This window comes from Muscardinus avellanarius (genome assembly GCF_963383645.1).
Source record: "Muscardinus avellanarius genome assembly, chromosome: 1".
NCBI classification, from domain to species: Eukaryota; Metazoa; Chordata; class Mammalia; order Rodentia; family Gliridae; genus Muscardinus; species Muscardinus avellanarius.
In genome coordinates, this window is record NC_137786.1 from 123,090,496 (window position 1) to 123,115,133 (window position 24,638).

General features: G+C 43.7%; 1 protein-coding gene across 1 annotated transcript; it reads left to right on the plus strand.

The window, feature by feature from the left end:
* Positions 1-1,631: 1,631 nt before the first annotated feature.
* MPZL3 (myelin protein zero like 3) lies at positions 1,632-23,897 on the plus strand (the record flags this gene model as incomplete). Its single annotated transcript, XM_080708844.1, has 6 exons — positions 1,632-1,704; positions 8,858-9,024; positions 16,172-16,382; positions 18,658-18,823; positions 20,576-20,639; positions 23,871-23,897. 6 exons carry the CDS (start codon positions 1,632-1,634, stop codon positions 23,895-23,897), a joined length of 708 nt encoding a protein of 235 aa, XP_080564970.1.
* Between the last annotated feature and the right edge of the window lie 741 nt (positions 23,898-24,638).

The window sequence follows — 24,638 nt, forward strand, 5'->3', positions numbered from 1 at the left end:
ACACATAAAAAAGTATAATTTACATATGTACCTTGATTCTGAAATTCACTCCATACCTCTCATTTGTAGTAAAGTTCAGCTTAAACCCAGTTTGAAACAAAAAATTAGATTTGACGTCTCTATTACTTTTAATGCACATTTTATACTTTTCTTCATAGTCCAGCTTTGAAAATATAACTGGATACTTCTTCAAACAGATGGCCTGGATATTCTATAATTATAATGAAGAAGTAGTTAAAAACTCATGGCGAGTTTTTCTAGAAAACTTGTAGCTTGTGTATTCATGAAGCCTTTTTGTTTAGTGTCTCCTTCCTAAAGAGCATTTTTGTATTGTAATTTATTTTGTATTATGTATTAAACACTATGTGTATAAACCTTTAGAAATAAAGAATGTTACATAACTTGCTTATATGCAAATCTGAATTTCTTACACCGGTAACAGAAAACAGATCTACATTTTATCTCCATTTAAAATTATTTTAGTAGGGACAATCTGAAGTAAAAAATGAATAGAATTGTTTTCTGCAGGATAAATATACAGATTTCCATAGAATTTTCACATTGCTTTGGATAACTGGAAATTGAGCATCTGAACACTACTTAGTTTGGGGACTCTTGAAGAAATGGTACCAACTATTTTATTTGATACTCTTACATTACTCCCCCCACCCCAAGGAGAGAAAATAACCAGCTTTGAAGTCTAATAAAGGGATGGGAATCAAAAATGGAGTCATTAAATCTTCCACGAGGCCCATGAATAAGTGTGTTCCCTCTTGCCTTCTTTAACCATATCGTGGTCCCAAGAGAATAGGATGACTAATGATTTACTCATTAGTAAATCAATGATTTACCTCCACTGTCTTTCTCAGAAAGATGTGACATCATTCCATTTCACTGCAACTACTCTGAAAACATAAATTTTACTTTTCCAAACAACAGATACACACACCCTAGTTCCCCATCACCTCTAACATATGCCGGCCTGATCTGATCCCCACTGCCACTGACGATCTTCTGTACTATGTATCTACTGACTGATGCTGGTTGCATTCTTTCGTCTCTCTGAACTCCAAGTTTATTGGAATCTGAGAGCTCATTTAAAACCATCTCCAGGAGTGTAAATAACGCCTGGCATTACAGCCAGAAGCTCAGGTTTTAGTCCCGCAAAATTCCATCAAACATCGGTGAATCTGGCCGGGCGTGGTGGCGCACGCTTGTATTGCCAGTACTTGAGGCTGAGACAGGAGGTTCGCAAGTTCAAAGCCTCCTCGACGTAGCCAGGCTCTCAGAAACCTAGTTTTCAAATAAATATAAAATCGGGCTGGGGGCGTAGCCTGAGGATAGAAGGCCTCTGGGTTCAATTCCTAGTACCAAAAAAAAAAAAAAAAACCAAACAGTGAATTTCCCCCAAGTGTGTAGCCCATCCCATTTTCAAACTAAAGAGCGCCCCTAGCTTTGGCGGGGGCGTCGGCGACAGCAGGCGCGGTCCTGGAGGCGGCCCCGGCCGGCGGCAATCCCGGACTGCCCGGTGACGCTTCCTCGCGGGCGCCGCGCTGACGTCACTTCCGGCCCACCTGGGCAGCTCTCGAGAGCTGTAAACAAGGTGTGTGAGTCCATGAAGAGCTGTCGGGATGCGGTGGAGTAGGTCGGCGGACGGCCCCGGCCGAGCTCTCCTGCCTTTGTTGGGCATCCTGCTCTTTCAAGGTGAGTGCGGCCGCGGCGCGCCACTTCCGGCCGCAGAGGGAAGACGTCCGCCCTTCCGGTTCCGGGTGGGGGGTCTCCGGGAAAGCCCCCGCACGCGAGACTGCTGGGAAGGGAGGAAGCCGGGTCTGGGGCGGGCTTGTAGGTGGTGCGGTCCCGTCAGCCTTTTCTGACCCCCCCGGAGCTCGACCCCCGCTCTCCGCGTTCCGGGGGCGCCGCACCGCCCGCGCTTGGCTGGCCTCTCAGTGACTGTGTCCTGCGATGGGCGCGTCCTGATTAGGAACAGAAAGTTTTAAGTGGGTCTGTAGTTTTCCCCAGTAATTTTGGGAAACAAAATCATGATTGTTGGTCATTTTACTTTTTGTAAGCGATTATCAGGGACTGTGTCACAAGGGACCGGATGTCATTTCATTATAACAGAGGAGGAGATTGTTGAGGAAAAAGAACTGCCTTGGCATTTGAAAAACATTTAAAATATGGAAGGAGGGGCATCTAAGTTCTTTTAAAATTTTAACCTTTTAATTACTATCAGAAGTAAAGTGTTGACACAGTAACAGAAAAAATCTTTTTGGCTTTCATGCAGTTTTCAAATGACATACATTTCAATCCAACCTAATTAACTTCATTTTAGAATGCGGTTTTTTTCCCCAATTTTTTATCGTGTGTTTATTCTTGGGAATTAAATTAATGTTATAGCAATATTAAGTTGTTAACCTTCATGAAAGGCTGAGACAAGAGGATTGTGGGTTCGCGATCAGCCTCAGCAACTTAAGTGAGGCCATCTGCAATTTAGTGAGACTATAGTTTCAAAATAAAAGAATAAAATAGGACTGGAGGTGTAGCTCGGAGGTAGAATGCCTCTGGGTTCCATCCCCAGTTAAAAAAAAATAAACACACACACACACACACACACACACACACACACACACACACATTGTTAACTTCATAAAATGAAAGGAGAATTTTTGGAAGGTACCTTTAATGTTATAGAACTATAACTTCAGGTGCCCTAAATCTCAGGAGGTAAGGCTGGGAGGTTTTTATTTATCTGGTGACTAATATTCATGCTGCCAGCACACTCCCTGATCCCTCCCAGTTTCCTGTGTCATCATAAGTGTCCAGATTTTCAGCTAAATTCTTTTTGCAGTCTTTAGGCTGGCCCATCACTTTGTATAAACCCAAACCCAGACCCCCCCCCCACCTCTCTCAATACTGGTACATTAATACATTTTGAAACCTCTTCCCAATACTGGTACATCTCTCTCTCTCTCTCTCTCTCTCTCTCTCTCTCTCTCTCTCTCTCTCTCTCTCTCACACACACACACACACACACACACACACATAGTGTTTAAATATTGTTCCACTGAGATAAAAAAAATTATAGAAATTGTGGATGTTTTCTTATGCCTAATGTCATTTCACATTGAAGAGTTCCTTCAAATCCAGTGGACCAAATAATTCAAACATTCGAAGTTGATGTTTTGATCTCTGAGTACTTGTTAGATAGATTTTTATCTTGCCTTCTAAAAATTACAGGGTCATTGAGATATAATCACATACTACAGAATTTGTCCACTTCAGATATATAATTCAGTGATTTTTAGGATTCACAGAATTGACATAATTGCTACAACAACCAATCTTAGAACATTTTTATCACTCCAAAGAGAAATCCCACACCTATTCCCACCTTTCTCAGCTCCTGACAACCACCAATTTTCTGTCGTGTGGATTTGCCTATTCTGGACATTTCGTATAAGTGGATTCATACATTTTAAACTCTTTTGTGAATGGGTTCTTTCACTTAGTATGTTTTTAGTGTTTCGTTCATATTATTTGGTATTACTTTTGAATCTAAATCTGCTAGGTTTTAAACTTTGTTTTCATACCAGTGTTTATTTGCCTTTCCTCTTCACTGATGGGATCCCTTAAATCATTAGCCAATTTTTGATTCCTAAACGCACATTTCCATAGAAGTGAGGAAAGTGTAGATGATAGACTAGAGAGTCTTAATAATGAATATAGCAGAACCAGGCTTATAACTTGAGGAGAATTTGAACAAGCTAATGATTTAAGGAGTCCTATCTGTTTTGGAAAATGGAGTGTATAAAATTGAGAACTTTGGCTGGGTATAGTGGCACGCACTTGTAATCTCAGTACTTGGGATGCTGAGACAGGAGGATTGCAGGTTTGTGGCCAGCCTCAGCTACTTAATGAGGCCATCCAAAACTTAGTGAGATCTTGTTTCCAAATAAAGGAAAAAAAATAGGGCTGGGAGTGTAGCTCAGAGGTAGAAGGCCCCTGGGTTCAATTCCTGATACCGTTAAAAAAAATTGAGAACTTTGTTTTGCCATGCTTAATTCCTTCCATGTATAAAATGTGATTTTCAGCTAGGCGTGTAATCCCAGCATTTGGGAGGCTGAGACAGGAGGATCATTGTTTGCCAGGAGACTTGGAAATAATGATTGATGTAAGTCAATCTAGGTTGTTAGTTATTCCTAGTTTGTTCCCCTCCCATGAGGTCCATTTACTTTCATTTGGCCTCTGGGCCATATTTGGATAACCCCTGTTCTAAACCAGCAGCTCCTTAAACACTATCCCTTAAGTATCGCAGATCCCCAGATCCATCCAGAATCAAAATCATGTTCCTCTGCCAAACCTGTTGCATTTCTAGTCTTTCTTCTCTCTGTGAATGGCATCATCAAGCCAGAAACCTGACTGTTGTATTGATTCCACAACATTAATTTCTCACAGTCACTGTGCAGTGATTTCTCCCCTTCAGGTAATACCAGCTCAGTCTGGAAGTAGCCATCAGGAGCTGAGCTTTTTCCAAATGGATGCAATGGAAAGATAGAAGCATAGGGGAGTTATGACTATTGAAAGGACTGTAAGGAGCCAGGTGGTGTGTATGCTTGTAATCCCAATATTTGGGAGGCGGAGACAGGAGGATTGTAGTTCGCCGATAGCCTCAGCTACTTAATGAGGCCCTCCTCAACTTAGTGAGACCCTGTTTCAAAATAAAGAATAAAAAATGGGGCTGGAGTTGTAGCTCGGAGGTAGAATGCCCCTGAGTTTCACATCCAGTACCACACATACAAAAAAAAAAAAAAAAAAAAAAAAAAAAAGAAAGAAAGAAAGAAAGAAAGGAAAGAAAGAAAAAAGAAAGAAAGAAAATACTGTAAGAAAGGTGATCGGGAGAGAGTGGGAGACTAATGAACAGATTAGTGGAGGAACGGTCTCTAGAATGTAGGGTGGCTCATTCACCTCTTTCAGTCTTTCTTTGCCTGCTCTCCTCCCTCTTAATTTTTGCCCTAAAAATGCTTGCATTTAGGTGCAACTAATATGTTTGAGCAGCACCATGTACTAAGCCATTGAGAACCTTTAAAAAAAAAAATTTTTTTTTTTTGGTGGTACTGGGGTTCCTGGAAACCCTTCTACTTCTGGGCTACACTCCCAGACCTACTTTAAAAAATATATATATATTTTTGAAACAGGGTCTCTTAAGCCAGTGCAGCTGGCTTCGAATCTTCGCCTCCCAAGCTCAGGGATTACAAGCGTGCGCCACCACGCCGGGCCATTGAGAACCTTGAAGAAAGAAGGATGAGCATTATCAGAGTATCTGGGAGGACCTTATGAAGGCTGCCTGTTTTTGAGCTGGGCTTTGAGGGTGTGTGAGTGTTGGGATATAGTGTGAGGGGGAACAGGCAGGATTGGTAGAGATGGAGAGATCCTTCTCGACAAAGGCACCAGGGTATAAAGAGACACAGAACACCTGGGGAATGGCGGGACATTCCCAGGCATGGTGAAGGGGAGGGTAGGTGGCAGAGTGGCAGAAATGCAGGCCCAGACCGTTACTGCTTGGGTTTATCCCATAGCCCAGCATGGTAGTACTAAAGGGTTTTGAATATGCATGTTGTTTATTTGAATAATAATAGCTAACACTTATTCAGTGTTTTTATTCAAAGCATTCTTGTGTTATTTTTTGAAATTGTATTGGATCTTCACAGCGATCCCAGGGGAGTAGCTCTGGTTGTCATTCCTGTTTATCAAGTGAGGAAACTGAAGCTTGAACAGGTTAAGTAATGTTGTTCAAGTTCTCACAGCCAGATGGTAGGTAGCTCAGCTAGAACGCAAGTCCAGGTCTGGCTGTTTTTTGGTGGTGCTAGGGATTGAACTCAGGGGCATTGTATCCCCAAGCTACACCCTTGGCCCTATTTTTTATTCTTTATTTTTGAAACAGGGTCTCACTAAGTTGTGGAGGGCCTCACTAAGTAGCTGAGGCTGGCCACAAACCTGGATCCTCCTGTCTCAGTCTCCCAAGTACTGGGATCACAAGTGTGCGCCACCACACCTGGCTTCAGGTATGGCTAATTCTAATCTTTAAATTTCTGGATTGTACTTGTGTTTTAGGAAAAAGGGATGGGATGCAGGACAGGATAGATTATCCACTTATTTCCTCCTTCCATTTTTTTTTTTTTTTGCAGTACTGGGGATGGAACCCAGGGGCATCCTACCTCTGAGCTACACCCCCAGCCCTACTTTTTATTCTTTATTTTGAAAGTTTCACTGAGTCGCAAAGGATCTCACTAAGTAGCTGAGGCTGGCCATGAACCGTGATCCTCCTGTCTCAGCCTCCTGAATGCTGGGATTACAAGTGTGTGCCACCATGCCTGGCCTCCTTCCAGTTTTGACATCTGGATGTTGAGTGACAAGTAGAGTTTAGGAGAGTGGGGACTGAGGGATGAAGGATTTTCAGGCAGAGGGAAAAGCCTTTGCAAAGGCACAGAAGGAAGGCCAAGTTCATCCTGGCAAAGTCAGAAAGGGTGCTATAGATGAACCAGAAGAAGTAACCCTCATCTTTGGGAGGGATAGGATTCTTATTACAGTTCTTATTAGTGAGTCCAGTCTTGGTCTCCTCCTTTTAAGAGGAATGTGACCAGACTAGATTGTTTAGAGAGGAGCGGGAAAAATGACTCAAGGCAGGCAGAGATGAGGGCCGAAGATCTGGGGAGTTAGAACTGTCCGTGGTAGGAAATGTTTCAAGAACATAGAACTGAAGAGGCTAGGGATGATAGTGAGGATACCCACACTCACTGCACACTAGCTTGATAACCCTCCAGAGGCTTCTCAGTGTTTGTATTTGATTCAGTCCTCATAGTGACCTTCCAAGGTAAGCGTTATTATTCTTCCCACAAGGATGAGGAAATGAGGCTGCAGAGCCAGCCAGTGATAGGCTGGAACCTGGACCCTCTGGCTTAGGAGACTATGCACTCATCCACTACACCATCCTGCTTGGGCTGGAGGGATTGCTGGCGTTCAGGATGGTGTGAGAATTTGCTCTTTTCTAAAATCTTGCTGCTGTGTTGGGCCTGTGACTACCAGACAAATCATGGCTTACAGAGGTGGATAAGGAAGTAGGCAAAACGAAGAGCGGGAAACTTGATTTTCTAAAACAGGGCTCTCTAGATGAATATACATTTCTGCTATTTATTTATTTATTTGTTTGTTTGTTTGTTTGTTTATTTATTTATTTATTTATTTATTTATTTATTTATTTTGTGGTATTGGGGATTGAACCCAGAAGCATTCTACCTTTGAGTTACACCCCCAGTTTGATTTTTATTTCTTATTTGGAAACAGGGTCTTTTTTTGTGTGTGTGGTACTGAGGGTGGAACCCAGGGGCATTCTATCTCTGAGCTACACCCCCAGCCCTAGTTTTTAGCCTTTATTTTGAAACAGGGTCTCACTGAGTTGCAAAGGACTTCACTAAGTACCTGAGGCTGTCCTTGAATCAAGATCCTCCTGTCTCAGCCTCCCAAATTCTGGGATTACAAGCGTGTACCACCACACCCAACAGAAACAGGGTCTTTTTTTTTTTTTTTTGAGGGTCTGGGGATGGAACCCAGAGGTATTCGACCTCTGAGCTACACCCCCTGCCAAATTTTTTATTCTTTATTTTGAAACAGGGTCTCACTGAGTTGCAGAGGGCCTCACTAAGTAGCTGAGGCTGTGTGCGAACCGGGATCCTCCGGTCTTAGCTTCCCAAATGCTGGGATTAGAAGCCTGCACCACCACTTCCAGCTCAGAAACAGGGTCTTGATAGGTTGATGAGAGTCTCACTACTTTCTGAGGCTGTCCTTGAATTTATGATTCTCCTGTCTCAGTTTACCAAGTTTTGGGATTACAGGCATGTGCTACCACACCCTGCTTCTGCTTACTGTTTTATGAAAGCAGAAGGTATTGGTCAGAAGATAGTGCCAGCTCTTTTGGGGGAGATGGAATGCCAAATTTGGATATGAGTGGTTTTGAAAAGAGTAGGTCTTTGGAGGGTAATAATGCTATCTTAGCTGGGTGTTCTGATGCATGCCTGTGGTCACAGTACTTGAGAAGCTGAGACAGGAGGATTGTAGGTTCAAAGCCAGCTTCAGAGACTTAGTGAGAGACACTATTTCAAAATAAAAAATAGGGCTGAAGGGTAGTTTGGAAATAGAATGCCTTTGAGTTCAACCTCCATCACCACTACCACCACCACCACCAACAACAACAAAACAAAAACTATCTTATTTTTACATTGTAGAACACATTCAGCTTACTGTTTTCCTCCCGTAAGTTACTTTTAGTGAATATATGATTCATTAACCAGCTCTAGGAAAGGGGGAAAGTAGACTGAGCCCTGGGGCAGCTTTAAGAAATGCTTTAAACATTTTTCCCATTTTTATTTCCTCTTCTCATTTTGCTGGTGATTGAGGCAGTGGCAGCTTCATGCCGCAGCCAAGCTGTGTATGGGTAAGTCCCTCAGGCCCCAGCAGAGCTGCCACGTCCCTGGCGCATGCCTGTGTCTGGCGGAGGGGGGACAGTGCCTTTTAGTCTGCTGTGGGCAGCCCTGCTCATTTGTATTTAATTTAACCACAAGCTTGTGTTTGGGAAAATGCTCATTTGATCATGTTTTAATTTTTTTTACACAAGTATTCAATCTGTGATTTATGATTACAAAATGATAAAAACCGCTCTCCTAGATTAATGCAGCATTTTGTTCCTTGTGGGCTTGCATAGAAGATATTGATTGCGCTGGCTTGTTAATGAGAGCCCTAAAAATGATGAACAGTATGTCACGTCTGTATCACTCACTCACATCTGTGTCCCACCATCAATTAGGTGTTTGTATCGTCCATTCCTTGGAAATTAGTGCAGACACTCAGGTCCGAGGTTATGTTGGAGAAAAGATCAAGCTGAAGTGTAACTTCAGGTCAACTTCGGAAGTCACTGACAAACTGACCATCGACTGGACATACCGCCCTCCTAGCAGCAGTCGCACAGAATCTGTAAGTCCATGCTTTTCTTTTCACAGGGTTTCTTTGAAAGCCAGGCATGGTGGAACACACTTGTACTTAGGAGGCTGAGATAAGAGGATCACAGGTTCTTGGCCAGCCTCAGCTACTTAGTGAGGCCCTCTGCAACTTAGTGAGACTCTGTTTCAAAATAAAGGATACAAGGCCGGGCGTGGTGGCAAACGCTTGTAATCCCAGTGCTTGGGAGGCAGAGACAGGAGGATCGCACAGGTTGGAAGCCAGCTGCGCGCGCTGGCTTAGCAGACCCTGTTTCCAAATAAAAATGTAAAAAAGGATACAAAATAGGGATGGGGGTATAGCACAGAGGTAGAATGATCCTGGGTTCCATCCCCAGTACTGTAAAAATAAGTAACTTAAACTAGGTACCGTGACACATGCTTGTAATCCCAGCATTTGGGAGGCTGAGACTGGAGGATTGTGGTTTGCAGACAGCCTCAGCTACTTAGTGAGGCCCTCAGCAACTTAGTGAGACCCTGTTTCAAAATAAAGAATAAAAAAAAAAAACAGGGCAGGGGGTGTATCTCGGAGGAGGTCGAATGCCCCTGGGTTCCATCCCCAGACCCGCAAAAAAGGTAAATAAATAAATAAATAAATAAATAAATAAATAAATAAGTTTCTTTGAGTCTTCTGGGTCAACAGTTTTGGAATCCCTTTATTGTAAGTCACAGGGGCATGTGAGGCTGTCTCCTCTCAGAACAGAAGATAAGCTTCTATGTAAACGAAAGGAGGTGAGCTTCTGCCTAGATGACATTCATCTGATCACAGAGGGCTTTTTATTTTTCTACATAAGAATCTTATACATAAGGATCTTGTACGTAACTTGCAGAAAAAAAAAACTGTCAAAAACTCAGAGAAGTTTTGCATGGTGTTATAGCTTCATTTTCAGATTTGATTTACTTGGGTATTTGCAGGACTGTTGGCTACAAAAAGTCTACAGGTCCTGCTCACAGAATTCTTTCTGTTAAAACTGCTCCTTTCCTGTGAATTAAAGTTGTCTCGGTGGGTATATCTCTTTGTATATTTGTGCTATGTAGATTTATCTTGGCTGCTTCTTCCAGCATATGAACATCTGCAGTGATTTATATAGCTATATTTGAAGGAAATTATGGCACCTTGTGTTGGTGACAGATGGTCTTGAAATATTAGAAACAATATACTTTAATCACACACATAAAACACATTTATGGCTCACATCTCATTGCAGTGTCTAGTTGAAGATTACATTACCATAAGAACTCTTTATGGTTGCCGCGGTATCCTTAACACAGGATAGATGCTATTTAAGAATGTGAATCTCATAACCATGTGTAAGATTGGATCTTTGAAAGGATTCTTTTTTATTTATTCTGTTTTTCCATTTTATTTTAATGATTCAGTTTTAGGACCCTTTGTGTGTGCATGTGGTGGTAGTACTGGGGATTGAAACCAGGGGCATTCTACCTCTGAGCTACATCCCCAGCCCTCTTTTATTTATTTATTTATATTTTTATTTTTGAAACAGGTTCTTACTAGGTTGCTGAAAGTCTCACTGCTTGCTGAAGCTGTCCTCGAACCTGTGATCCTCCTGACTCAGCCTCCCAAGAACTGGGATGATAGGCATGAGCCACCATGCCTGGCGATTTGCCACTTTTTATTTTATTTTATTTTTATTATTATTTTTAATGATACATCACTTTGGAATACAAGACTTGAGAGGATATATAGGCACATATCATCCAATAAGCCCTCATCCAATCCCCATCCCATTCCTTCCCCCTCCCTCCATCTCATGCTTAATTGGCGATTATCTTTGATATAATTGTTTATGCACCTCATGAGTTTTAAAGATATTCCATCTTCCCCTATCCCCTCCCCTCTGATTGGTCACCTTAATTGCTTTTCAATAGGGCCCTTTCTATAACTCGACCTCCTCCTGTACCCACTTTCCTCCTAGTTCTTGCTAATTAGGGGAAGCATCTGGATTTTATTCTCTGTGCATGTCGCATTGCAAGTTCCAATCCCACTCTTGATGGCCCCAGTAGTGGCCTGGCCACCCAGAGGACTCTGATCCCAACCTTGCTGGCTCCAGCACTGGCCTTGCCTCATGGAAGGCCCTGATTCTGGTCTTGCTGGCCCCACACTGGCCTAACCCCTCGGCTGGCTCCTCTCCCGGCCTCAGAGGCCCCAGCACCGGCCTAGCCTCACGACAGGCTCCAATCCCTGCCTCGCTGACCCTGGCACTGGCCTAACCCCTTGGCAGTCTCCTATCCTGGTCTCGCAAGTCCCAGCTCCATCCTTGCCTCATAGCTGTTTCCAATCCTGGCCTCGCTGGCCCGGACTGGCCTTACCCCTTGGCAGAGTCCGATCTCAGCCTCGTAGGTCCCAGCATGGGTCTTGCCTCATGGCAGGCTCCAATCCTGACCTTGCTGGCCCTAGCACCGGCCTAACTCCTTGGCTGGTGCCAATCCCTGCCTCGGAGGCCTCAGTAGCAGCCTTGCCTCATGGTAGGCTTCAGTCCCGGCCTCGTTGGACCCGGCACTGACCTCACCCCTCGGCAGGCTCCAATCCTGGCCTCAGAGGCCCCAGCACCAGCCATACCTCAAGGCAGGCTCCGATCCCGGCCTCGCTGGCCCTGGCACCGGCCTAACCCCTCGGCAGGCTCCTATTTAGGCCTCGGAGGCCCCAGCACCAGTCTTGTCTCAGCAGGCTCCAATCCCAGCCTCAATGGCCCTGGCACTGGCCTAACCCCTTGGCAGACTCCGATCTCGGCCTCAGAGGCCTCAGCACCGGCCTTGCCTCACGGCAGGCTCTGATCCTGGCCTTGCTGGCTCCGGCACTGGCCTAACGCATCAGCTGGCTCCAATCCCGACCTCGAAGGCCCCAACACTACTAGCCTTGCCTCAACGGCAGGCTCCGATCCCAGTCTCGCTGACCCTGGCACTGGCCTAACCCCTCGGCAGGCTCTGATTCTGGCCTCAGAGGCTCCAGCACCGGCCTTTCCTCACGGCAGGCTCTGATCCCAGCCTTGCTGGCCCCAGCATCAACCTAACCCCTCGGCAGGCTCTGATCCCGGCCTCAGAGGCCCTATCACCTGCCTTGCTTCACAGCAGGCTCCGATCCTGGCCTCACTGTCCCTGCACTGGCCTCACCCCTCGGCAGGCTCCAATCCGAGCACCCTCTTCACCCAGCACGTTGTCCCACGTTCCCAAGGGTGCGTGGTGGTAGTATTCTGCCTCTGAGGTAATTTCTTCAAAAGTTCCAGGTGTATTACGTCAGATCTCTGCCTCCCCTGAGTACTTGTGCTGCCAATGCAACTGCCTCCACCATTTCAAATCTTTCCCAAGCTCTTTTCCCATACCGCATAATATCCAGTGTTCCTAAGCATGCGCGACAGTAGCATTCGACCTTTGGGGTAATTTCTTCAGAGGATCAGGGTGGGTTGGATCAGATGTCTGCCTCTCCCAAATCCAAATCTCCATCGCCATCTCGGCCACTGCTGACACCACTGCCTTCCTCCTAGGTCTCCGCTAAACTCTCTCCTTACAGGTGATGTCCCGGATTCTTAACCATGTAGAGAAGCAGCAGTCCTCCTTCGCGGGGAATTTTTCCAAAAGTTCCAGTTCAGATGGATATGTTTTGTCTGCATCTCCAATATTCTAGCTGCTGCCGTGGCCATCTTAACCCCTCTCGAATATTTTTCTTTTTTCGTTTCCCTTTTTTTTTTTTTAAAATAAGAGAAGAGAGTATGTGTGGTTTGGGGAGGATGTGGGATCAGGCACTTGGTAGCGATGAAAATTTTTTTTTCTTTCTGGGTGGGAGGGGGGCTCCTAAGGGTGCCCTGCCTGCGCCTGCCCACCCACCCAGAGTCTGGGCCTTTTGGCCCGGACCTCCGGGCCCTTCCGGGTGGGGGAGTCTCCTAAGGGTGCCCCGCCCATGCCCCCTACCCGCCCTGGGTTGGAGACTTGCGGCCCAGACCTCCTGTGTGGGGGTCACCTAAGGGTGCCCTGCCCGGGGTTGGGGCCATGCGGCCGGACCTCTGGGGCCTTCCGGGTTGGGGGGTTGCCTAAGGGTGCCCCGCCTGCGCCCGCGCCCACCCACCCTCCCGGGGTAGGGGCCATGCAGCCTGGTCCTCGATTTGCCACTTTTGAGTGCCATCTATCTTGGATATTGTGCAGGGAGCTTAGTTGTAGTCATGGTTCCTTCCTCTTTAGACTTAACATAGTTTTTTTTCTGCATGGTCAGGAAACTATGGCTGGCCTTATTTGTCTCTACCTCCTCAGGCAAAAGTAGGACAGCAAGCAAAGGGGGAGGTTCTTGGGTTAGAAACATTATATGCAACCAACAGTTCTCTTCCAGTACTCTCTCTTTGAGGCTGGTCATAAAATCAACAACTCACCCCAGTTGCAATTAGTGAACCTTTAACATCACTTGATATAATGTTGCAGTTATTTGTTTAGTCAGTCAGGATTTTGTCAGATTAATCAATTAGAAAGGATATGAATATTATTAATTTAACATGGCATTTATGGGTTAAAACCTTGAAGATACACTGTTGGCTTTACTTTTTTAATAAGGAGTCTAAAATATTTATTTATTTGTTTATTTATTAATTTTGGTTCTGGGGGTTGAACCCAGGGGCTTTCTACCTCTAAGATACACCCCAGCCCTTTTTTATTATTATTTTAAAATAGGGTCTCTCTAAGTTGCTGAGGCTGGCCTCAAACCTGTAATACTTCTGTGTCAGCCTCCCAAGTACCAAGATTACAGGTCTGCCATTGTGCCTGGCTAGGAGTTTCAAACTCTTTTATCCTGATGATATAATCAATGGTGGGCCTTCTTTACCTTCCTTGTTGGAACATCTGTCACAGATGGTGTTGATGTTGATTGATAGAAGTCTCACATGAACAACAGTGGAGTCAGAATAATTTTTGGAGAGAATTATTATTAGAGAAACAGGGGAGTTGAAGAGGTTGGGGAACAGAGAGAGGTCTCCTATGTCTCCTTCCACCAGTGTCTTTCTTATATTGAGGGTTTTAAAGCGTTGTTAGAAATGATTAATCATAGGAGACTGAGTTAAGGAAAAACAACTAGATAGTCACAAATCAACCAGGGAAGGAAAGGGTAAACAAGGAAGCTGTCAGGGTCCCTGTTAATCAGTCTCATATGGTCCTTGGGTGGGTGGTTTGTGCCCCTCCCAAGCTGGACTGAGGTGACCTCAAAACTGATGACTAAGAAGGCTTCCAACAAACATCCATCTCATATATTAGTAATATCCATATTTACCAGAATGCAAGTTCCATGAGAAGGGACTGCTTATGTAGCTCCCAGTGTATTCTTTGGCTTAACACAGGCTTAACACAGTGTCTAGAACATAATAGGTGTGCACTAAATATTTATCAAGTGAATGCATGAACAAATGAACCAGTAAGTGATTCAGTGTCTTTGGGAAATTGCTTTCCAAAATTGGGCAATTAGTTGGTTGTGAATGCCTGGTTTCCTAAGTGGAAAGGTACCAAGTAAACAAAGAAAGAGAAAAACCTTATGGCTTGCATAAGAGAGAAAGGCCATTGTTTTGTAGTATCTGCCTGGCCCACCTCCAGGTGTAATTAGGTGCTTTTCGTGACAAAGTGTCTGATCACCAAGTCCAAAAGCAGCATTGTTTTAATTTAATATATCTTCATTGAGCACTTTCATGCATTTGACTTAGGATTTATATTAACTGAGAAAGGCTGGCTTATAGTATACCCTCCCAGTGATTTTGAGAATAAACAAAAATGCCCTTTGTCACTTATTAATTGTGATTCTTTAAGGAACTCAGTTTTTTTGGGGGGGTCCTGTTCCCCTTTAATAAACTTGGAATATATTATGTGTGCCTCATAATAATTTAGCATTATTTATGTTTCAAGTGAGTAAATGTGTGGAAGTCATTTGCAAAGTATAAAGTGCTCTGCAAATATTAGATGTTACCTTGGAGCAAGGTCTCTTAAATTGGCTCTGTTGACATTTGAGCTGGGTGATTCTTTGTTGTGGGGCTCTCCTCTGCATTGTAGCATGTTTAGAAGTCTCTGGCTTCTAACCTCTGGAGGTCAGGAGCTGATCTCCCCAGCTGTGACACCCAAAAAGGTCTCCTAACTCACTATCAAGGACACAAAGAAACTGATTAGAAAATAGGCAAAGGATATAAACAGATATTTTTTTTTTTGTGGGTCTAGGATGGAACCCAGGGGCATTCGACCTCCGAGCTACACCCCCTGCCCTATTTTTTAATTCTTTATTTTGAAACCAGGTCTCACTGAGTTGCAGAGGGCCTCACTAAGTAGCTGAGGCTGTCCGTGAACTGCGATCCTCTGGTCTCAGCCTCCCGAATGCTGGGATTACAAGCGTGTGCTGCACGCCCAGCTATGAACAGATATTTCTTAAAATAAGGTATTAATAGGCTACAGATATATAAAAAGTGCTCAACATCTCTAATTATCAAGGAAATTAAAACCACAGTGAGATATTACCTCACACTTGCTAGAATAGTTACTGTAAAGGCACATTATAGGACTGGGAGTGTAGTTCAGTGGCAGTGCTTGCCTAGCACCTAAGAGGTCAAGACAAATTATAACAAGTGTAAGCAAGGATTGGAGAAAAGGGAACCCTTGTGCACTGTTGGTGGGAACACAAATTATAGTACAGCTATTTTGGAAAATAATATAGTGGATCCTTAAAAAATAAAAATAGCTTTGTGTGTAGCTCAGTGGAATATCTTGCCTGTGTGGGTCTCTGAGAGCAATTCCAAGCACTCTGAAAAAAATCACATTGTACCCTATAATTATACACAATTATTAATTGTCAATTAAAAAGTAAATTTTTAAAATGAAAAACAAGTCTGCAAGTATTACCAATTGTTTTGTGGAGAGAGAAATTGTCCCTGGCTGAGAGCTAGTCCTCTAGTGCATGATGGGCCATTTAGAGGAGATTCAAGGGGCCTTTTGCTGCTCATTTGTGTTAACTGGGCTTTCTGCCTGCAGGATGCAGGTGATGGCCAACTGAAGAAATCCACTAGGCAGTCGCGTTTTACTTTGCACCTACTTAGTTTTACATTTTCATTGCATTTTACAAATTAACCTTCTCTCTCATGATGTTGCTTTCTTAGATTTTTCATTATCAGTCTTTCCAGTACCCAACCACAGCAGGCACATTTCGGGATCGAATTTCTTGGGTTGGAAATGTGTATAAAGGGGACGCGTCCATAAGCATCAGAAGCCTCACCCCCAAGGACAACGGGACGTTCAGCTGCGCCGTGAAAAACCCCCCAGATGTGCACCACAATATCCCCCTGACAGAGCTGACAGTCACAGAACGAGGTATGAGGGGCTGCTGGCCCTCTTCTGCAGCACGCTGGGACACTTGGATGAATTCTGCAGTACCTGTTGAGAAACAAAACCATCTTTTTATCTCTGTAATCAAGTCAAGTCATTGGATCATTGAGTCAAAGCAATTGTTCTGCTGTCCTGATATGTCTGTTAAGATTCTTTCTTTCTTTCTTTCTTTCTTTCTTTCTTTCTTTCTTTCTTTCTTTCTCTTTCTTTCTTTCTTTCTTTCTTTCTTTCTTTCTTTCTTTCTTTCTTGTAGCACCGGAGATCAAACCTAGGAACATTCTACCTCTCAGTTACACCCCTATCCCTATTTTACTTTTATCTTAAAACAGGGTCTCACTAGGTTGAAGAAAGTCTGACTACTTGCTGAGGCTGTCCTTGAACCTATGATCCTCCTGTCTTAGCTTCCCAAGTACTGGAATTACAGGTGTGTGCCACCACACCTGGCTTTAATAACATTTTACTCTTTATTCTGAAAACCAAACTTTCTCTTCAAATCTTGTTAGAGTCTCTTCATTATTCCTTTTTCATTTTAACTTCGGGTGGCCAAAGGTCTTGTGGAAAATATGGCACATCCCTGAATAATGGAAGGTTATTATCTCTGTGAACTAGAAGTCATTTCCATATCCCCAGTGTTCACATTGTGAATTATGAGACAGAGTTCTTGCCTGTGTCTTGAACTTGCCTGCTCCCCCAGCCATGGGAGGCAGAACACTTATGTCATGCTGTCAGGAGCAGCACTCTTCTAGTGTGGTACAGATTGAGAGGAGGCTGAGGGCTGATCTTTTTTCTTACATTTTCTCTTGGTGACTACTGAGTGGTTATTCTAGCACTGAATTTGATTGGAACCATTTGATTAGACTGAAGAGATAAATGACATCTAATTTATAGTTGCTCTGTCATTACTTGGATCTCTCTTGCTCTCTCTCTCTTCCTTTCTTTACTTTTTTCCCCCTCTTTCCTTTCTACTTTTCATGTCTCCTCTATGTCCTCTCTCCCCCCTCCTCTTCTTCCTCCTCCTCTTTCTTTTTCTTCACTGTCTTTTTCTTCTTCAACAAGAACGTCTAGGTTTTAAATAAATGAGCACATTCATACTTTTGGAAGGACTAGAAACTGATATAATTTTTTGAAAGGCAGTTTGGTAGTAGGAATCAAGAGATTTCTTAAAAGTATATGCCCTTCAGCTGGGCATGGTGGTGCATTCTTGTAATCCCGGTACTTGGGAGGCTGAGACAGGATTGTAGATTCAAGGCCAGATTTAGCAACTTTGATATACTCTGTTTCCAAATAAAAAGTAAGACAGGGCTGGGGGTGTAGCTCAGAGTAGAATGTCTTAGCTGGGCGTGGTGGCACTGCTTGTAATCCCAGCATTGGGGAGGATCGAGGTTCATGGACAGCCTCAGCTACTTAGTGAGGCCCTCCACAACTTAGTGAGACCCTGTTTCAAAATAAAGAATAAAAAGAAATAGGGCAGGAGGTGTAGCTTGGAGGTAGAATACCCCTGGGTCCATCTCCAGACCAAGAACAACAACAAAAAAGAAGAAGAAGAAGAAGGAGAAGGAGAAGGAGAAGGAGAAGGAGAAGGAGAAGAAGTAGAATGCCTCTAGGTTCCACTTCCAGTAGCAAAAGGGGAAAAGAAGGGTGGGGGGAGAAAGAATAAAAAGAGTTGGGGATATAACTCATTGAAACTGTGCCTCTGGGCCATCCCAGTACTGCCACCAGTAAATTATTTAATATGGTAGAATACTAACTATACAGCCCTTAAACATTACATGTAGAAGGAATTTTTAATGATAGAGAAACATTTATATATTAAGTAAAAATATGAGAACACTATGTAAAGTATGATTTTTTTTTTTGGTGGTACTGGGGTTCCTGGAAGCCCTTCTACCTCTGGGCTACACTCCCAGACCTATTTTATATTTTTTATTTGGAAACAGGGTCTCTTAAGCCAGTGAGGCTGGCTTCGACCTGCATGATCCTCCTGTCTCTGCCTCCCAAGAGCGGGGATTACAAGCGTGCACCACCACGCCCGGCAGTAAAGTATGATTTATACTTTAAGGAACATGTACTCCACCTCCGATAAGAATTGGTAGATTCCAATGTACTATTCCTAGTTTGTGGAATTATGGGTAAGTTTTTATTCTTCATTGTGCTTTTGTGTGTTTTCTACCTTTTTTACAACAGAAGTCTTATGAGAACACAGAAACCATCTTGTGTCAAAGGAAGCACTTCACACACCCCCTTCCCTCTCTCCCTCTAGGTTTTGGCACCATGCTCTCCTCTGTGGCCCTTCTCTCCATCCTTGTCTTCATCCCCTCAGTGGTGGTGGTGGTTCTGTTGCTGGTAAGAATGTACAGGAAGGCTGCGGGTCTGAAGAAGAGGAGCAAGTCTGGTTATAAGAAGTCATCTATTGAAGTTTCTGATGAGTAAGTGCAGCTGGAGCCCTGAGCAGGAATCTTCAGGCTATGCTTTCTGTGTGGTACCCGGACCCCTATACTCAGGCACCCTCTTTTCCCTCAGGTTGAATTTAGTTCAAGATTTTCTTTTGGACAGAACAATTCTGCTGAGGAGTACCTGAAGGAAGGAAAAAAGAGAAACTTGTGAATATTGATTTGCAGGCAGATGGAGGGGTTGATAATATTCTCCTGGTCTTCTGCACAGTGCCATGGTTCTAAGTATAAAATTTGGAGTAGATATCACATTGTCTCAAAGTTAAAAGGAAACTCCAAGTCTCTTCTTCTCCCCACCCCTTTTCTCTCTTCTTTTGTTCCTTCCTTCTTTTGGCACTGAGCCATGTTGTGAGGAGGGAAGGCAGCCCTGAGAGCAGCTGGGGAGGGCAAAGACAGTTTAAATAAGCAGGATCTATTCTTGGTTGGCAGATGCTCTGAGGGGCTAAATGGATTTTAGTTATCAAAAGCATTTATCCAACATTATTCTAACAGTGAGCAGGCATGAACCAGTCGTTTTCCTCAACAAAAAATTACTTTAAAAAAAGCAACAAAAGTCTACATAAAATCCCTGTGAGTTCTCCATTATCTGTATCAGGTGTTATTAACAGTCTTTCGAGAGGGTCTAAAATTTTCATTCTATTTGTGTATTTATTTAATGCAGAAAGAGTGTTTCAAAATAAAGAATAAAAAGAAATATGGCAGGAGGTATAGCTCGGAGGTAGAATGCCCCTGGGTCCATCTCCAGACCACCACCACCACCACCACCACCACCACCAACAACAACAACAACAAAAAGAAGTAGAATGCCTCTAGGTTCCACTTCCAATAGCAAAAGGGGAAAAGAAGGGTGGGGGGATAAAGAATAAAAAGAGTTTTATCTGTGACCCCCGAAAGTAAAGAACTATTGTCAGAATACCAGTGTCTATTTCAAAGCATGGTATGCAAACCATTTTACCATCCAGCCCTGAGCCACATTACTTTCTGCCACTTCTTCTAATTCACCCGCATTCCAGCTCTAATTATCTTATCTTTCTTTCCCACTAGACATACTGCCCTCATTCAGATGTATACATATTTTTTTCCTACATGCTTCTTGTCCTGGAATGCCCTCCTTCTCACTCTTGTTTCCCCGGAAACTTGTCCTTCTCCAAGACCCAGCTGAAGCATCCCTGCCTCTCCACACTTCTGAGTCCTGAAGGGCAAGACAGCCACTCCCTGCCTTTCTGCCAGAGCAGTTTCACCTAACTCTCAAAGCTCTTATCACATTATACAGTCCTGTACTAGCTAAGGTGACCACAGGCCTCTCATCCCCAGGGGTTGGTGAGCTCTTTCAGAGACCAGGTTTTATGTATCTCTTTATCCCTATTTAGCACGATGCCTCAGACATCATTGGTGCTCAGTACTCTGCTGAGTGAGTGGATGCTTAGAACGAGCTGCTAGTTTTTTAGTATCCACTATATCTAGGCACCATGATGCCTGCTTCACATGTGTTTCTTTTATACCTCCTCCTCCTCACAACTATGCTTCAAGGGTTTGTGGTAATATCTACATTTTATGGATGAGAAAATAGGCTTCTGGAGTTGAAATAATTTTTCCAATTATCCAGGTAGTAAGTGGCAGACCTGGCATCCATAGCCAGACCTGTCTTATTACAAGGCCTGAGCTTTGGACTGCTGGGCTCCACTGAGGATGGTGACCACAGATATTTGGTCTGTGCTCTTTCCCCAGCACTGACCAGGAGGAGAAGGAAGAGTGCTTGGCAAGGCTTTGTGTCCGCTGTGCTGAGTGTCTGGTAAGTCCCTGAGGTCTCTTCTATTTACTCGTGGGATTATATCTTCCTCCGTACTTAAAGGGACCTCTCACTAGCAAAACAAATAACCCAATCAAGAAATGGGCAACTGAATTGAATAGACACTTCACAGAAGATGAGATACAGATGGCCAATAGATACATGAAAAAATGTTCAACATCATTATCCATCAGGGAGATGCAGATCAAAACTATGCTGAGATTTCATCTAACCCCAGTCAGAGTGGCAAGCATAAAGAAATCAAATAACAACAAATGCTGGCGAGGATGTGGGGAAAGAGGAACTCTTTTATACTCTTGGTGGGAGTGCAAACTAGTTCAACCACTATGGAGATCAGCGTGGAGATTCCTTAGAAAACTGGGAATAGATCCACCATATGATCTGGCTATACCACTCCTGGGTATCTTTCCAAAGGGGTTGAAATCAGAGAACTACAGTAACAAATGGATACCCATGTTCATAGCAGCACAATTCACAATAGCTAAAATATGGAACCAACCTAGGTCTCCATCAACAGATGAATGGATTGCAAAATTATGGGAAAATACACAGTGGAATTCTACTCAGCAATAAAGAAGAGCAAAATCATGTCATTCGCAAAAAGATGGAAAGACCTGGAGAATATTATATTAAGTGAGATCAGCCAAGCACAGAAAGAGAAGGGACTTATGTTTTCTCTAATATGCCCAAACTAGGAAGTATTGAGGATACCAGAGGAACTCCAGATAATGGAGGGGAAACCTCAGCAAAGTTAGAATGGAAGGGTAAAAGAGGAAGAAGGCTGAGGTTGATTAATGGAGGAGCTACATTCAAATGTGTAAAAGTTTGAATGTAGCATGGTTAACCTGGACACTCATTGTTGGGAGTGGGGGAAAGGGGAAGTGGGGTGGGGGAGGGCACCAGCAACTGTCTGAATGTATTCCATTTTCAATATAATCCACATAAAAAGAAAAAAAAAAGGAAAAAAAAATGTTATTACTTCCTGAAGAAAAAAAAAAAAAGGGACCTCTCATCCCCAGAAGTAGAAGAGGCTATGCCAGTAGGTCCATGGAGGCAGAAACCAGGGTCTTTTCCCTGGAGCATTTCAGACTTTGGAGACCCATTTCAGTTCTAAGCATGATTTTGCTTTTTGTCTTATGGGCATAGAGTGGTGCTCTGAGGTAGGAAAGGGGGCTGTGCAGAACAATCTCTGCTGACAGGAAATTCTGAAAGAGGAGTGTCTTAGGCCACTGAATTTATACTAGGAGATTTCAATTCCTAGTATCTGAAACTTTGAGGTAGCTTGAGATCTCTTCCAAACACCATGTTGGAAGGCCCAAATTTTGATTTAAATTTCAAAAGACTAACCCTCCCCCTCTGAGCCCTTGCATAGTTTCTGTGACAGATAGGCTCCTGTGACTATTCTAGGATCTGAGGAGGAGGGAGGCTCTCTGATGTGGTACAGTTGGAAACAGGTCAGAAACCACACACCTGTCACTGCAGGGTTTAATGTGAGACCTTGTTGTCCTGGTTGCCAGGCTAAGCACTTGGCCTGATGAACACAGCCCATTGCAATCAATTAATTGCAGTGTTCTTTGCTTCTCTTTCTCTTGTGGCCTTGAGTATCTTAGGTAAGATGGAAGAAAGGTTGTTAGTGCCAGAGAAGAGGGAAGACCTAATACCAACCTTTCAGGGTTTAAATATTTCAATAACTCAAAATAAGTTAGTGTTCTGAAATGGGGTATTAAGTAGAGGGAGGAATGTGTCAAGAGTTGCTTTTTAGCCAGGCATGGTGGTGCACACCTCTGATCCCAGTACTTGGGAGACTGAGACAAGAGGATCACAGGTTCGAAGCCAGCCTCAACAATTTAATGAGACTCTCAGCAACTTTGTGAGACCCTGTTTAGAAAAAATAGGGCTGGGAGTGTAGCTCAGAGGTAGAACACTCCTGGGTTCAGTCCCCAGCAACACACACACACACACACACACACACACACACACACACGCATTACTTTTCTTTTCCTGTTACAAGAACTGGAACAAATTTATGATCCAATAAAGAAGGAAAAAATGATAATGCAGGAGAGAGAAGGGAGGACTGGTAAGGTGATGACAGTCTCTATTCACCAGTGGAGAGTCTGGTCTTGATAAAGGCAGCAAGATCACGTAAGCACAGTAGACACAGTAGACAAAGCCAAGCAGGGGCGCTGTGTGCTGTGAGCATGGGGACTGAGTCCCCTGATGACTGCTTCTCTGTTCCCATTGAAGGGCAAAGTGAGTCCAGGAGAGAGAAGAGGGGGAGAGGAGGTGCTGGAGGATGGGGGAAAGGGATTAAGGCGTAAAAGAGCCATCTAGGAGAGTGGGGGATAAGTCTGGAGAAATGTGATGTTCCAGGTAGCACTCATGGCCCACTTGAGGTTAGGAGTGATGTGGTCATGTCTGAGTTTGAATCCTAACAGTAAGAATCATGGTCACAGGAGTTAAACTGGAAGAAGAGTTGTGAAGCGGCTGCACAGCACTGAGCCAGTCGGGTCTGTTGTCTCTTTCAGTTCTTACAATAGCTCTGTGAGGTGCATTTTTATTATTCCCATTTTTTTTTTTTTTTTTTTTGTGGTACTGGGGATGGAACTCAGGGGCTTTCTACCTCCAAGCTATACCCCCAGCCCTATTTTATATGTTATTTTGAAACAGGATTTCACTAAGTTACAGGCCTCACTAAGTGGCTGTGAGGCTCGCCATGACCTGCAATCCTCCTGTCTCAGCCTCCCAAGCGCTGGTACAAGCACGCACCACCGGCTTATCGTCCACATTATATAAATGAGGAAACTGAGTTTTTGAGAAGTTAAAGAACTTGATCCTAGGTAACATGGCCAGGAAAGGGTGGAACATGGAGGGAGAGGGCTCCTACTTGACAGGCCTAACCCCAATCTTTCACATTCTGCTCTAGGCAGATACCTTTTCTTGTGTGTTGATGGTTAAAAAAAGAAATTCACCAAGGAAAAGAGAACCACTGGGGCTTCAAAGCAGAAAACCAGTCTAATATGCATAATGTATGGAGGGAGGGCCTGTGATGCTTCATGGGGCCCTCCCTGGGTGTGCTGTGAGTGACACTGCACTCCTGCCACCCCCAGCCAAGTTTCACTTGGAAGATCCACACTTGTGATCTTTGCTTAAATTCTGATGGTGGCAGTGTACTTCGCATATATATCGTGCCTGCCCTTCTTTTCCCTCCAGGATTCAGACTACGAAGAGACATACTGATGAAAGTCCGCATGACAGAAGAAAAGCTATCTGATAGCGGAAAATACCCCATTCCCCTGGCAGCTAGAGCCTCTTGGGGCTTGTCGGGACAGCAGTGCTGGAGGATTCTGGAGGTCATCAGGACAGACTTCAGGAACCATTTATTTATTGAAGAGATGTTTTGTATTTATAAACTGTGTTCAGACTTTTAAAAGAGACTTAGGACTTCCCTTTGTAAAAAGCTATGCTTGAATTGGATGAAGACATTCTTTTCCTAAAAAAGATACTTTTTTGTTTAACTTTGCTCTTGGATGTTTTACATGTTTTCTTGAATTATTTGAAGGAGAATCCTAAATGTTTGCCACACTGTTGATGCCAAAGTAATATTTTCTAATGAAGTAGAGCTTGTGGCTTTCTGAGAATGTGCTCCGAGACAGAATGTTAGATGTACTTTGTTTTTTGCTCACTGACACTTTTACCTGTGAATCCACTACATCTACTACTTGGTTCAGTGGTCTCCCTGTCAGTAGCATTGGGGTGAGTTGGAGAACCCTGATTTCCTTAGAGTCGGTAGGTTCAGGATTTATTGGTTGCTCAGATGGGGATTCTGAAGTATTAAAGGATCAATTTACAATTAAGGAAAGAAATGATGAATAGAAGAATGCTTTCCCTTTGTCTTCTGGGTGCGGTTTGAGCCAGGGTTTGGTATTTTACTTTCATGTAGTTGACTAATTTGTGGTTTCCTTCTTCAGAGTCAAGGAA